The sequence below is a fragment of the Diabrotica virgifera genome, chromosome 4, assembly GCF_917563875.1.
Source record: "Diabrotica virgifera virgifera chromosome 4, PGI_DIABVI_V3a".
Classification (NCBI taxonomy): domain Eukaryota; kingdom Metazoa; phylum Arthropoda; class Insecta; order Coleoptera; family Chrysomelidae; genus Diabrotica; species Diabrotica virgifera.
The window spans coordinates 264,257,547-264,274,783 of NC_065446.1; the positions used below are offsets into that span (position 1 = coordinate 264,257,547).

At 32.3% G+C, this 17,237-nt stretch overlaps 1 protein-coding gene across 1 annotated transcript; it reads right to left on the minus strand.

Annotated features, from left to right (window-relative positions):
- Positions 1–1,812: 1,812 nt before the first annotated feature.
- LOC114325316 (retinol-binding protein pinta) lies at positions 1,813–16,960 on the minus strand. The gene is given in 4 exon segments (XM_028273360.2): positions 1,813–2,120; positions 3,183–3,260; positions 3,262–3,454; positions 16,502–16,960. Coding segments are annotated over 4 exon segments (858 nt in total). The 5' UTR covers positions 16,846–16,960; the 3' UTR covers positions 1,813–1,877.
- Between the last annotated feature and the right edge of the window lie 277 nt (positions 16,961–17,237).

Here is a 17,237-nt window from a genome sequence, read left to right on the forward strand (position 1 = left end):
GATAAAATTCCACGTAAAACACTTTAACGTAACAACACTTCACAAGTTCACTTCTTGCAGGAAAATTCCATTGCTATTTTTGTCACTTTCGAAACATTCACATACGATTATACTATTATTGTGTTTTTAAACAAATATCACTATTAAATAAGTATAAATTATAACTTAACACTTGTTATAGCACATGGATAATATCCTACCGCTGCTTTGTTAAATATTTAAAGGCAAATTCAGAATTTAATACATTTATTCTAATATCTAGGTACATACATGTCTTTCTATCACGAAATACTATAATCGACCGACTCATTAAATACTTCATTATCCATATTCGGGCATCTATGCTGTTTGTCAGAACATCCATTTCTTTTAGTCATCCGTCAGGGCCGGCGTAGCAAATATTCTTTACATAATCTTTTACAAACTTCCAAAAATATCGAAATGTTGATGACACACTTATATTGGAATAAACTGTTTCAGGATCTATTATATTGTTTTTTTTTTAATGTGGAGAAACACAACACGGGATGATCAATGTAAACTAAAAATTCTACTCATAAAAACGGAGAGGAGGTTAATACACTTGATTAAAATTGTGATTAAATCTAATTAAAAACGTAACACCACTATAATAAAATAATTAAGCCACAAACTGTAAAATAAAAAGTAAATAACAAATTAATTTAATTGTCAACTGTCAGTTGATAAATATGATAAGAGAATTGACTGACAGCGGCATCTCTGGATTGGAATGGAAACTAATTTGCTGTCTTGACCTTGACAATTTACGTGAAACGTCTATGAGTATGTATGGTTTGTGCTCCCTAGGGAGGAAAAGTACAACTTTGCTCCCTACAATCAGGTCCGGAAAAGTATACTTTCGGTAGAGGTAGGTGGAAAAATTTATTACAACTTTGTGACTACAGCTGTTTCGGCAGAGTGCCTTTCTCAAGTAAAAACTTAAGAAAGGCACTCTGCCGAAACAGCTGTAGTCACATAGTTATAATAAATTTTGTGGAAGTATAGAAAACAAACGTTTTCAGTGTTTTATTGTTAGACAAATATTTCTTATTTTCTTGGTTAATGTTAGATTTTCTGCACCATATGTAAGTACTGGCGACACGCACTGATTAAAGACTTTTCTTTTGAGACACATAGGCAGTTCGACTTAAAAACATAGCTCAGCTTGCCGAATGCCACCGAAGTGAGTCCTATACGGCGGCTTAGTTCGCACGTTTGATTATCTTTTCCTATGCGTATCTCATGCCCCAAGTACTTATAAGAGGTGGTTTCTTCGATATGCATGCCATTTACTAAAATTTTTTCGCTTAACACAAGATTCGTCATGATTTGTGTTTTTATATGGTTGATTTTTAGTCCAACATGTAGGAAGACTAGGTACAGTTTTTCCAGTTGCGATACTGCATCGTCGATGCTATCAGCAAAAAAAAAACAATATCGTCAGCGAACTTCAAATGACTAAGCATTGGCGTAGAGATGTGGCGACCTCCCTGCCCAAAGGTGTTTAACCTTTGCAGTCAGCCCAAGGTAACAAGTAGATACTCTTCTACGACCCCGGTAGAAGACAGATCTGCTAAGGGGAGACAACCCTTCCTTAAGCAAGCCTTGATTTTCTCCACAGTCCCTACCAAGGAGAAGTCATGTCTTAACCATACTTTTCCATCAAATTCGTACATATACATGTCACATCCTAACCCGCTATACCAATACGCACTGGTCCGCGCGATAGTGAAACGGCTAAATCCCCCTCATCTATTCATGTATCTTATTAAAAGATCCAAAAAACAAAAGTAAAACTATTTGTATATTTAAATCATTTTTACACATTCAAAATATAAATAAAATTTAAATTAATCTCAGTCAGCTTTGTACTGTTCGTCGTCAAGAAACCATGATTTGTAGCTAATATATTTGTCGTTCCAATAGTCAATAAGCTCTTGCATCGTTTCCCCCTCGCCGCCGTATTCCGGTGGAAGAATTTTGGGGTCTACTACAGTATACAAATCTTTCAGTTGGCCTGGTAAATGGGTCCTTACTCTTTCTCTTAGTTTACTGTTCATGAAGCTTTTGAATATGGATATAACTACGTGAACGGCGGTCTAAAACATAGAAATATTACGATATTGCTTCAAAATGATACATTCTGTTATTAAAATCTGTTTTAGAATGTTCATTATTGTACCATTGAACGTTTTAAATTAAACTTTATTCAAAATATAAGTTTAAAGAAAACGGGCTGGAAAAAACGGGTTTTTAAATCAAAAGGTGTTAATTTTACAATATATAGGTACGACCATTTTTCGTAAGAAAATAGCTTTTTTCTACGACCGTTTAATAATATGCTCATTATTCGCTAATTTTTAATAGATAATAGCACCCATTACTTTACCCGTGAGTAATAGTTCATTACTCACGGGCAGAAGTTACTCACGGGTCATTACTCACGGGCTGAAGTTAGATTCAAGTGGCGCATAATCCACTTTTAATATTAATCGTATATAAACTGCAAATAAAATTACTTAGACTTGTTTATTTAATACAATAATTATTGTAATTTATATCAATAAATAACTTCAACTTTAACAATGTCAGTATATTTTTACGTTTAGGTATATTTTGTTTACTAAAAATTTTGACGTTTATTATTTATTTTAGTGACAGTGACATTAGTGTATTTTGTTTGTGTTAATAATTATTGGAATTTATAACTAACATTGTGTTTATTTTTTAAGTTATATTGTGTTAAATATGTTATAACATATCATATATAGTTATATTATTATATTATATATAGTTAAATGTAAATGTACATTATAATTTTATGAAATACGTTCACCGATAATAGCCATTTCCTATTTATTAGATTAATTGACAGTAGGTACAAATTTATGCTTATAATTTTTCGGAAACGAGTTGACTATTTCTTGTATTTTTACAATACATAAGAATTTGGTTATAGTAGGCAACCAATTATTCAGCCGCGTACTCTTTTTGTAAATTATTATAATTTAAATTTCGAGTAGTTGATAATTATATTTTTTACTAATTAAAATTAAAAAAAAGGTCGTAGAAAAAGTATAGTATTCTACTCGCATGTAATGGATATTACATGCTCGTTGAATAATATGTATACTATTTAACGATATAATTCCATGGTTTACCGGCGCATTGATGAACTCAAGATGCTTGGGCCTGATATGGTAATTCTGCCAACAATTCACAGCCTTTCCGATTATAGTTACTGGGCGTCAATTGTCTAACATGGGCAAAACTCTGTCCAGTCATGTCAAGAATAGCAGTTACTCCATAAAGGTGTGAAGAAATAACATTTTCCATAGCAGCTACATCCATCATCATGGTACCGGCTTTAAAAACGTCATCCTGGGTATGTATGCTGGGATTATGGGCAGCTGTTCGGATAATTACAACTAATCTAGACATAAAACTAAGTTAAATACGATATTCACTTGGCACAGTATTGGAGTGCATATAGATTTTCACTTCGGAAAAAATCAAACAAGATAGAACTTTTTGTAATTTCATTAAGAAATTTTTAATAAACAACATATCAAAAAGTTCTACCCGAGAAGTGGGTGCTTAATTTTTTATTAAACAAATGAACTACGAAATTTGATGTTTTTTTAAACAACTCCGAATATATAAATTTTAGAAAAAAACTGACTTGACCATTGAAAAATTCAGAAAATTTTACAAAAAAAAACTTGTATAAAGAATTTTCTAAAATTAAATCTGTATCTTCTATAATGTTTTATTTATAACGCTAAAGTCACCCTTCTCACAAACATTGGCGCACTATAAACTAGCGTACGGCGAAGTGCATGGTTGAGTTATTTTAATGTAATTCTTTAACTAATGGATTAAATGAAATTTTACAAATTGAGCATGGAAGAAGAATAATGAAGCTATCTTATGGTTATAATAGAAAGAAATAAAATGTATGGTCATAAGTACGGTGTAGGCGAAAAGTGAGCCTTACATGAATTTTGTTTAAAAATGATTTAAAAATGTGTAACTAATACAATTGTTCTTATAAAACTCTCAATTTTGCACAACTTACCTTTCAAGCATCTTACTAAATGATGTTTCATTCAAAAAAAATCTCAAAAATTTAATTCAAATGATATGACGTCTCAAAAAATGTAATTTTTGAAAGCTTCGTAGTTTTATAGAATTACCACCACTTTAAGACGGTATTACTCACGTTTGAACAGATCTATTACAGTTTTATAAGTACTTTTTTAAAGCTTACGATGTAATCTTTAAAATGCACTGAATTATTTTACTTTAGAAATGAAATAAACTATTTCTTTTTGAGAAAATTAAGAAAGATAACAAAAATGTAATACAAAAACCGAAAATTACCAGTACCAGCTAAAAAAATGTTTATACAAAGTGATAAGTGATCAAAACTTTTTTCTCTTAAACCTAAAATACATTTAATAATAAGCTTCAACAATAATACATATTCAGTAAAAAATTTTTTTTTAGCTCTTATACAGTATGTCTGCGTAACTTGGAACCTATTGATAACTTTTTTATTATCAGTTTTACGAAAAAAAGTTATTCTCTATAAAAAACTCTGCATCGTATATAATCTAAGATGCAATCATCAAATATAAAATTTAATTAATTTTATACGAAGTATGTCAAAAAATATGAATTTCACTCAAGAGTAAAGTACCTTTACATTTCACAATATCGAAAAGTGTTATTAAAAAAAGTTGTTTGGAATTCAAAAATTTGTTTTAGTGTTCAATTACATCCTTCTAATTAAAATATTGTGAATAATAAAGGCACTTAACTCTTCAGAAAAATTCATATTTTTTACATACCTCGTATAAAATTAAAAAAGTTTGATATCTGATGGTTTTATCTTATGATTTTAGACCAGGGAGAGCATTTTATGAAGAATAACTTTTTTTCGTAAAAGGGATAATAAAATAGTTATCATAATTGTAATAAAATAATGATGAGTATCCGAGAAAAAATTGGAATTTTTTTTTTTCAATTAGAATGATGTAATTGTATTTTTAAACATAGTTTTTAATTTCAAACAACTTTTCATAATATCATTTTTTGATATTCTGGAATATAAAGGTACTTTACTCTTTAACGTAATTCATATTTTTGACATAACTCGTATAAAATTGATAAAATTTGATATCTGATGGTTAAGTTTTAGATTTTTGACTATCCAGAGCATTTTATGAAAAATAACTTTTTCTCGTAAAATTGATAATAAAAAAGTTTTCCATGTGGTTCCTAGCTACGCAGACATACTGTATAAGAGCTTATGTATAAGAATTTTCAAATTGCAATGCTATATTCGGATTCACCATAATCAAAAACAAAATAGAAACATATTTGATCAAAGTAAAATGATGAATTTAACGATATTTTTAAAATTATTTATACAAAACAATTGTTATTGTTTAAACAATTAGCGGCCAAATCTGCGAGTAGAACGTTTTACTTTAACAAGTATATAAACTAACAAAAAAAGTTTTAGAAAAATATAAGCTTGTTTGAATTTTTCCGAAACAATGCATGTTTTCGTTCTAATTGCACTCCCCTACAGTCGGTGTATCGGAAGAACAACAGGGTTTTCGCCCAAACAGATCTACAATAGACGCTATTTTCAGCATGCGACAATTAGTTAAGAAATCAATAGAATTCGACAAGCCCATGTTCACATGCTTTGTAGATCTGAAACAGGCATTCGACAGAGTACGATTGAAGGACGTGCTCCCTATTCTTGCAAAGAAAAACATAAGTCAGAAATATAGAAACATAATCAATAAGCTCAATAGATCCAACAAAACACGAATAAAAACCACATACGGGCTCACGGATGAAATCAAAATCAATGTCGGCAATAGACAAGGGGACAGCCTCCGTCCATGCCTATTTAATTTAATAATGGATGAAGTTATAGATAGTGTTAATAAAATTAATCAGGGATACAAAATGGGTAACCGAACCATGAGAATACTTTGCTTGAAGATGACTTACAACGCGTACTACAAAAATTTAAAATAACCGCCGAAAAGTATAATCTTGACACTATCAACAGAGAAAACCCAATCGATGGTAATATCCAAGAACCTAATTAGATGTAAATTAGTAGTGGACGACCATATAATCGAACATGTAATGGATTGTAGATACTTGGATGTGGAAATATCTAGCGACAGACATCTGTGGCAAGAAACAAAACAGCAGGCAACGAAAGCAGCGATAATATCTGGTTTCCTGAGGGATATAATCTGCCGGAATAAATATATGAGCACCGAAAGCAAAATCCGCATTTATAAGACATGTGTTAGACCTGTACTGAAATACGCAGCTGAGATAAGGACCGAGACAACAAAGACCAAACAAATAATGAGAACAACAGAGATGAAATCCCTAAAATCTATAAAAGGTATCACACTCAGAGATAGAATACGAAACGAAGACACATTGAGAGAGCTAGGCGTTCAAGACGTAGTGAGATGCACAAGAGCACGACGAAGAACGGGCAAAATACATTATTGAAAAATGATTTAATGCTTAAGTTGCATAGTACAAATGTAAAATTCATATTATTTGAAGAGAAAAATCCTAAAAATATACTGGCCTGATAAAATAACAAACGCAAAACTATCATCATCATCATCATCATCATCATCATCCAGCCTTCTGCATCCACAGTTGAACATAGGCCTCCCCTAATTTCTTCCAGTTTTGTCGATCTTGGGCTTTCTGCAACTAATTCTCAGCAATCCTTTTGACGTCGTCTGTCCATCGTGTAGGATGTCTACCTCTACTTCTTCTGTCTTCTCTTGGTCTCCACACTGTAACTTTTTGGGTCCACCTCCCGTCCTTCATTCTGGCTACATGGCCGGCTCAATTCCACTTCAGCCATGCTACTCGCCCTATGACATCTGTGACGCCTGTCCTTCTTCTGATTTCTTCGTTTCTGACCCTATCTCTGAGAGTCAGTCCAAGTAGTGACCGTTCCATTCTTCTTTGGGCCACTCTAAGTTTCGTTGCTGTGGCCTGGGTTAACGATAATGTTTCGGCGCCGAAGTCATGACTGGAAGCACACATTGGTTGAACGTCTTCCTTTTCAAATAATTTGGCAAGTTGCTCTTGAAGATGTCTGATAGAGCTCCATATGCGGCCCATGCTAAGGTGATCCTTCTCTGTAATTCAGCAGTTTGATTGCCCCTGGCAATTTTGATTTCATGCCCTAAGTATTTATATTTTGGACCAATTCTATTTCGTTGACGTCGACTTTTGGATTTTCGCTTGGTACCAGGTTTGTCATGTATTGTGTCTTTCCAAAATTTATGTTTAAACCAACTTTTTTACAGGCGGCATCTAACTCAGTAAGCATAGTTCTAATCTCTTTTAAGTTGTCTGTTATAAGAACTATGTCGTCTGCGAATCGTAGGTGGGAGAGCCTTTCACCGTCGACATTTATTCCTTTGGCGTCCCACTCCAATTTTAAAAACTATGGAGAAGAACAAAATAAGAGAAAATAACAGTCACGATTAAATGATGGAAATGGTTTGGATGGAAGTGGAATACACCAAGGGAAGACGAAAATAATACAAGACAGGCACTCTAATACGAGGGTGAGAGAAGTGGAAGACCGGATACTAGCTGGAGAAGAACTGTAACATTAAGAGATCATGACAAAATTATGTCAAATGAGATGGAGAGATGTCAAACAGGGAGCGAGAAATAGAGAGGAATGGAAAAGACTTGTAGAAGAAATTTCGAAGGAATAAACAGAAGAGGATGCGGCCAGTGATCTAGTCAATGAGCCATCTTTTATTTTTTGGCTAAGAAACGCAAGAGCGCAAATCACTCCACAATGAAGGAAGGCAGTGGACGTAGTAGCGGATCTACGGGGAGGGAAAATGGAGAAATTTCTCCCCCTACTAACAAGGTAAAAATTAAAGAAAAAAATTGTTGAAACATAAAAACATATTAAAAAACCAATACAGAAGTAAAAACTTCGAGATGTATTCTGGTATAAAATCGTTTATTTAAAAACTATAAAATGTCATCGATTGCAGAACGTTTTCGTTCTAAACAGAACATCTTCAGTGCATCCTGCCGAGTATTTTGAAACTAGCACACCGTAAATAGTGTTAACATCATCATATATGGTTTACATAATGTAATATGTTAAAATGTTATGACTACAAGTCGATGTTAATGGATAAAGTGGAACACATGCTAAAAGGGTGCCATGGTTCCCTGCTCGAAGATACTAGGTACTTGCCAATTCAATGGGCACAGACCAACAAGTATGTAAACCATATATGATGATGTTAACACTATTTACGGTGTGCTAGTTTCAAAATACTCGGCAGGATGCACTGAAGATGTTCTGTTTAGAACGAAAACGTTCTGCAATCGATGACATTTTATAGTTTTTAAATAAACGATTTTATACCAGAATACATCTCGAAGTTTTTACTTCTGTATTGGTTTTTTAAACTATGGTATACAGCCAACTATTGGGATTTTCCCATTGATTTTTTAAAAACATATTAGTTGACATGAAACTTATACCACAAATAGACGAATTGAACCAAAAAAATACGCTAGTTAGGAAAAAAGTTATTATTTATGCCTTTTATGTAGTTTGGGTTTATCTTTTTTATGCGTTTTGTTTGGTGTTTCATTAGAAGTCCCCCCCCCCCCTAAGGCAAATTTCCTTTCCCAAAGCAAATATCAAGATCCGCCACTGGTAGATATAGAGTAGAAAACCTGTGCTGTATTTTTCAAATAGGTACTATATACAGCTTGTCTACTTAAGTTGGAAACATATGGGAAACTTTTTTATTATTAATTTTACGAAAAAAAGTTATTCTTCATAAAAAGTTCTGAATGCTCTAAAACCTAAGATTCAATCATCATATATCAAATTTTATCAATATTGTACGAGGTATGTCAAAAAATATGAATTTCGTTCAAGGGTAAAATACCTTTATTTCTATGAATATCAAAAATTCTTATTATAAAAAGTTGTTTGGAATTAAAAACCAAGATCAAATATGTAATTACATGCTTCTAATTGAAAAAAAAATTTTTTACAAATTTTCCTCTTTATGAATACACAACGTCATTTTTATTTATTAAAAATTAATACGATAACTCTTTTATTATTCATTTTACGGAAAAATACGTCAAAATAATTGTCAAAGTTAATTTAAATTTGGAAATCTCTCCGAAAAATATTAATTTTTGGCGGATTATTTGATTTATACCGTTCTAATTTAGTTTTGTTTAGTTTTGTTAAACTTTTCCTTATTTAGTTTACATTTTGAAAGTGTTCATAAGTTAAACGTTACTTGAAAACTCCTCTATGGAGTCATCTAGTGGAGGCGAACCGCCTGATATTGAGAATTCGATGGATAGTAGCTGTGATTTACAAGATTTAAATGGATTTCTACCCAACCAGCCTCAAAATAAGATAAGTAGTAGTAATAATCTTAACAATATTAATGAAAAACAAAATACTTTAGTAAACTCAGATCAACCAGAAAAAACCAGGCCTGTTTATTTATACGAAAAAATTGATTTAGGACCTTTTTACATTTTCATTGAAAACTCCAGTTTAAATTTTACAGGAAAATTAAACGCTGTTAAAATAGGCGAGATCCTATTTACGTTGCATCCAGAAATTGACAATTATATAAAAAAAATTGACTCAATCGGACGCAACCGAGTTAGGGTCTCATTTAAAAATTATAGTAGCGCAAATGCTTTAGTTACTTCCAAGTTCCTTATTCAAAAAAATCTGACCGCATACATTCCAAAATTTCAATTGTTTAAACTAGGTGTAGTAAGGGATATAGATTCAGATATATCGGAAGAATATCTTAAAAATAGAATAAAGGAATTTGATCACCATTGCAAATTCTCGGTTGAGTATGTGAAACGAATAACAAGAAAAATAGTAGCAGATGACAAAGTAATATTTAATCCAACAAAATCAGTTATTGTGTCTTTTAAATGCCAGAATATACCAAAGTATGTAGTAATTAATCATGTCTTACACACTGTTGAAAAATACCAGCAAAAGGTAATTATCTGTTACCACTGCTATAGGTATGGGCACATGAGTAAGCAGTGTAAAAGTAATCCTCGCTGTTTTAAGTGTCATGAATCTCACCTTTCCGATTCTTGTCCTTTATCATCGTTTAACAAAAAATGTCTATCCTGTGAAGGTGAACACTTCACTAATGAATGGGAGATATGCCCAGAATTTGATCGCCAAAAGAAAATAAAACATTATATGTCTGAAAACAGCTTATCTTTTAAGGAAACAATTAAACTCTTTCCTAAGATAACTTATGCATCTATAGCAGCCAATAATTCCTCAATAAATTCTCATCAAACTCCAAATATGAATGCACCATCCTCTTCATATTCCTTTACTCAATTGTCCACGTCTCAAACATCTTCCAATCAGTTCGCTCTACCTTCAGTTTCAAATAGATATACAATAATAAAACCACCAAAATACAAACGACCTATCTCTTCCTCACCAGACCAAGTAACAATGGAACATCAAAAAATAATAAAGTTAAACCCCATGTCCAACAGACCTGGTGGTATTATCACCTCTTCTTCGTATCAATCTACATTTAATCCAGAACAAGGATCTAAAATACATGAACCATCAAAAGAATTAACAGAATTAATATCAAATATAGTTACAAGTATTATCTCGAATATAAATCACAAAAATTTTGAAATTCCAGAAAAATCAGTTCTAGTAAATTCAATTCAATCAGTTTTAAGTTCTCTCTTATATAATAATGAATAGATTGGTAATTTGTCAATGGAATTGTAGATCGGCTAACTCTAATAGAGAAAACCTTATCCACCTATTAGAAGACCAGAAAGTTGATATCGCATTATTATCAGAAACTAGATTTAAACCAGAAAAGTATTATAACTTTCACGGGTACAATATTGTCAGAGACGACCGCTTTTCAGTAACTGTTGGCGGTGGCTCAGCAATTTTAATAAATTCAAACCTATATTACGAGGAAGTCACCATGAAAGTAGATTTAATAAACGTCAATAAAGTAGCAATAAAAATAAAGTTTAAGTCATATACTGTCACATTTATATCTATGTATGTTCCCCCAGGAACCAAGTTATTGTTACAACAATGGAACAATTTCATAACATCTATAGAAAGACCATTTATAATAGGAGGTGACCTTAATGCTCACCACATTGCCTGGGGCCTAGACAACCAAACAGATATGAAAGGTAAAATCTTGATGGACTGTATAGACGATAATAATTTAATATTCAAAAATGATGGCTCTCCTACTTTCTTTAGGAACTTCTCGAAATCGGCAATAGACCTGACCATTTGTACTCCTGACTTAAACCACCTGATCACTTGGAAAACACTTCAAGACCTATTTGGTTCAGACCATACACCTATAAGAGTAGAGTTAGAGGATCAACCAACTCATACATATAATCCATATTCACAAAAGTGGAATTTAAAGAATGCCGACTGGAAATTATATGAACAGTATTCGGAAGATGTATTCTCTCAATTTAAAGATATAAATTCTTATGAACAAATTTTGCACAATATAAATACAACTGCATCCTACTGCATCCCCAAATTTAAAATAAAAAAACCGACTTCCAGAGGAAAATACTGGTGGGATTTAGAATGTGAAGAAGCAGTCAGAAGAAGACAGGAAAGTTTTTGTATATTCAAAGAAAATCCAAACCATGAAAACCTACTTAAGTATAAAAAAGATGATGCACATGTCAAGAAGATCACTAAACAAACTAAAAGAAATAGCTGGAGAGATTATGTCGGATCCCTAAATAGGTCAGTCCCTATTAAAGATGTATGGTCAAAAGTTAACCGAATAAAAAATAGAAAAACAAAGAACAAAGTCCCTGTTATTCTGTCGGAAGCTTCGTGGATAGAAGAGTTCCATCAAAATATCACACCGCCGTCTGCAGAATTAGTAATTCCTGATTTACAACTAAATGCTCTGTACGACTATCCAGAACCAATCCGTTTCCTAGTCAAACCATTTTCTGCCACTGAACTAAACTTTGCGTTGAAGAAAAACTCAAATTCAGCACCAGGTGCCGATAATATCCATTACTCGATGCTATCAAATCTTTCAAGAATTGGTAAGGCTGCACTACTAAATATATATAATGAAATTTGGATGCGCCGCATAAAGATTCCTGACGATTGGCACGTTTACACTATTATCCCGGTTTTAAAACCAGGAAAATCATCAAAGAATTGGGATTCTTACCGTCCAATCGGTCTGGCTTCCTGTATACTAAAAACATATGAGAGACTTATTAAAAACCGTCTGGAATTTTGACTAGAAAAGAACGACCTATTACCAAGAAGTCAGTTTGGTTTTAGAAAAGGTAAATCAACACAAGATAGCCTCTGCCACTTTTTAATAGACATTTATAGTTCCTTTACTTATAAGAAAGCAGTTAGTGCTTTGTTCTTAGATATAAAAGGGGCTTACGACAACGTTAATCTTCACATACTATACGCGAAAATGTTGGAAATAGGAATAACCGAGATAGTAACATGGAACATCATTAACTTATACATTAATCGAGCAGTTCACGTTAGATTAAATGGAGATCAATCTAACTCCCGATACACATCTTTGGGACTACCTCAGGGTAGCATCCTAAGTCCTATATTATATATACTGTATACTGCTGACTTAGAAACTAAACTTCCTCAACACATAAAAATCCTACAGTACGCTGATGATGTTGCGATATATGCAGAAAATAAGTCAATAGATAGATGTAATAACTACCTTAAATCGACATTGAATATTATAAAAAAATGGGCTACCGATAATAAATTAACAATATCAGAGAGTAAATCAACCATTGTTACCTTTACTAAAAAACGATATGTTCCTCAAAGCCATCTACAATTTGATAATACTAGTATTCCTTATAAAACTTCAATAAAATTTCTTGGCGTATTTTTAGACTCCAAATTAAATTGGAAAGAACACACAAATTACATATTACGAAGAATGGAAAATGCAATGAATATCATGAAGACTGTAAGTGTCAGTAACTGGGGAGCTGATCCAAACATATCAATATTACTATACAGAAATTTGATAAGATCAATCTTAGACTACGGATCTATTTTTTATGGCTCAGCATCAAACTCTGTACTCCAAAAAATCGAGAGGATCAAAAATAAGGCACTTAGGTTATGCACTGGTTATCTTCGTAGCACACCTATATTGGTCATGGAATGTGAGCTTAATGAACCTCCACTTTCATTACGCAGGGAATACCTAAGTGAGAAATTTATAGTTAAAACAGCGGTTAACGATAAACTGCTATTAAATAAAATTGTTCATTTAACCACCTCATACCTAACTCATTATTACTGGGAAAAAAAGAAACTGCTTTTAGTTGTGGAAAGCTTCCTCAACGTTTCTAATTCCATTGGTGACATACACCAAATTGAACAAAGCTCGTCTCGAAAGCTAAATTATGAAGATTATTTATCTCCAGTTAACTGTCATTTAAGTAATATTCGTGCGACAGACTTCCTTACTAAAATAGACCACCTTCAGTGTGTACAAAAAAACTGGGGGAGTTATCAGAAATTATATACGGATGGTTCAAAAATGGAAGGAAAAGTTGGATATGCTATATATTACCCACAAAAAAGTATAAAAATAAACAACAGATTACCTGATAAAATGACAATTTTCACAGCTGAACTCATTGCAATCAAAGAAGCATACAAAATATGTATTAATCAAAAAGAACTCAATTATGTTATATTTACAGACTGCCAAAGCATTGTAAAGAAATTGAAATATAATGTACATAATTTTGCAGAAAATTATATCATCAGTGACATCATAGCAATGAACAGTGAAGCTTTGAAATCGGGCAAAAATATAATATTGTGTTGGATAAAAGCACACATTGGTATAAAAAACAACGAAATAGTAGATGATCTGGCTAAAAAAGCAACAACGAAGGAATCCACTCTGCATACTTATCAACTTCCTATGGGAGACATAATTTCTATTATGAGATCTATCAAACGGACGAAATGGCAGGAACAATACAATAATTCAGACAAAGGAAATTATTACAAAAAAATCCAGCCTACACTTCCCATCAAGACATGGTTTAATCAAGTTTCCAACAAAGGCTTTATCAAAACTATTTGTCGAATAAGAAGTAATCACTGTCTGACTCCAGTCTACAAAAGAGAAATAGGACTTGTAGATAATGATGAATGTTTATGTGGAGAGCTAGCTGATCTACAACATATGCTATTAGAATGTCCTTTACATTTTATTGAAATATCAAACTTTTTTGCCAATCTAGTTCAAGTTAATGTACAATTTCCTTTTAATCTTATATACCTTTTACAATCAAACAATCTAGATGTTTATAAAATTTTGTACAACCATGTTAATTATTTAAAATTAAAGCTCTGAGAAAAAAAGAAAAAAAAATAAAAAAAAAAAAAAATAATTAAATAAAATAAAAAGTTACTAAGATCTAAACCTCCGCGAGGTTGAATCGGGTTTAGGTCTTAGCGCGATAAAAAAATATACAAAAAAAAAAAAAAAAAAAAAAAAACTAAAAAAAAAATAAAAAATGTAATAAAAAAAATGTTAAAAAATATAATAAAAAAAATAATAAAAAAAACAGAGTAAAAAAAAACAGTAGTACTAATAGTTTTAAATTTAGATACTAAGCATATATTTTGTAAAAGAGAGAATTCAAAACACATTGACTGGCCAGTTGGTTGCTTAAACCAGTGCCAAAAAAACATAAACACACACACACATTTTACGGAAAAAAGATATTCTTCATAAAAAGCTCTGCATGGTCTAAAATCTAAGATGCAACTATGATATATCAACTTTTATTAATTTTATACGAGGTGTGTCAAAAATATGAACTTCGCTCATGAATATAGTACCTTTATATTTCACAATATTTCAATTAGAAGGATGTAATTACATATTGAAACATAGTTTTTAATTCTAAACAACTTTTTTAATAACAATTTTCAATATTGTGAAAAATAAAGGTACTTTACTCCTGAGTGAAATTCATATTTTTTGACATACCTCGTATAAAATTAACAAAATGTGATATCTGATGGTTGCATCTTCGGTTTTAGACCATGCATAATTTTTTATGAAGAATAACTTTTTTTCGTAAAATTAATAATAAAACAGTGTTATAATATGGGTAAAACCATCCAACACATTACAGGGGGCTGCCAGGCATTTGCTGCAACTGAATACAAGGAATGGCATGACGCAGTGGGTGAAATCCTTCATCAGGAGATAGCTATCAAGCTGGGACTTCTCCAAACGGACCATCTCCCATATTTTCAATACGTCCCTGAGAGTATGCTTGAGGATGGTAACTACAAGCTAAACTGGGACCGCACTGTGCTCACAGACCAAACAGTGGCACATAATAGACCAGATCTCGTACTAGTTAATAAATTAACCAGACAAACAACACTAATTGATGTGGCGATACCTAACAACAATAATTTACGTAGTAAATTTACTGAAAAGATCGCCAAGTACAGAGATCTGGAAATTCAAATACGAAGACAATGGAGAATGAGAATGCAAAGTACCCAGACAATACCTATTGTTATTTCTACTACTGGAGTCATTCCGAAGAACCTCCTTGAAAGCATAAAAAGGCTGGGTCTAAATGAACATCTTTACAAGACCATGCAGAAAGCTGTACTACTCGCAACGGCCAGATGTGTACGAAAATGTTTGGGACATACACCTGCATACCAAGTCACCTAGGGCTCGATAACACGGAAAGAGTCCCACCAGAGCTCAATCCTTTTGATACCGTAGGTATCTGGGATGAGTCAAATTTCCCCTTAGAGGAAGTGTGAGCCGTATGGCTAAATCTGGATATGGGTAATAAATAAAAACGAAGATCCATAAACTTGAGAAAAATTTGGAAATTTTTTTTTCAAATGGAAACATGTAATTGGATATTTGATCTTGGTTTTAAATTCCAAACAACTTTTCATAATAAGAATTTTCGATATTCAGAGAAATAAAGGTACTTTACCCTTGAACGAAATTCATATTTTTTGACAGACCTCGTATAATATTGACAAAATTTGGTTCTTAGGAATCTTAGGTTTTAGAGCATGCAGAACTTTTTATGAAGAATAACTTTTTTTCGTAAAATTAATAATAAAAAAGTTTCCCACATGTTTCCAACTTAAGTAGACACGCTGTATAAATAAATGAATAGTAAAAAAGTAAAATGAATAGTAGAAATAAAACAGAGAAGAGTGAAAAACTCATGGGGAGGCCTTTGTCCAGGAGTGGATGCAAACAGGCTGAGGAAGAAGATATAAATAAATGATTACCTGTTATCTTGTTTCTTTTTTAATGGCACAAAACAACCCAATTTGATTAATTCTTGCATCTGATTCAACTCTGGATCCCGATTCGAAAACCACTCGGGAACATCCCTCCTCATCTTGTAGTAATTCTTTACTTTCTTCTTTGTTTTTTCCATGTTGAATTTGGACCCTCTCAAAAACGCCAGCAGATACTGGTCTTCTAATCGAGCGTGTAGCTGAGGTTCTTCTTGTAACCATCGTTTAAGCTCCTCCAAAGAATTGACCCTAGTTTCGTCCGTTTCGTTTAGTTCTCCTTCGGCGAATTTTTTAGCTTCTTGGTTATCAGATAAGTCGATTGCAGTTGCCATTACTTTATGATGTAGCGGGTCAACGTACTAAATGAAGAATGTTTTCACTTCTCTATCGGTTGTATATGACTATTTTGTTTATGCCGCGTACAAAAATATGATCCAGTTCGAAAAATTGCATACAATAGGCCAGTAATAGCCCGATCAAGGAAACACCAAACTTTACGAAAACCTCAAAAAAAAAATAAAGGAAGAATGAAAATTTGCGGATATAATGTAGTTGAAAGTATCTATTATTATATAATACAAAGTACTTCTACATCCTCTCCATTTTACAAAAATTGGGAAATACACCCTTCTCGGGGGGTGAAAAAATATACATTCAAAATAAGTCCGGAATTGGATAAAATGACTAATTCTAAGCAACTTTTGTTCTATAGAGTTTTTTCACT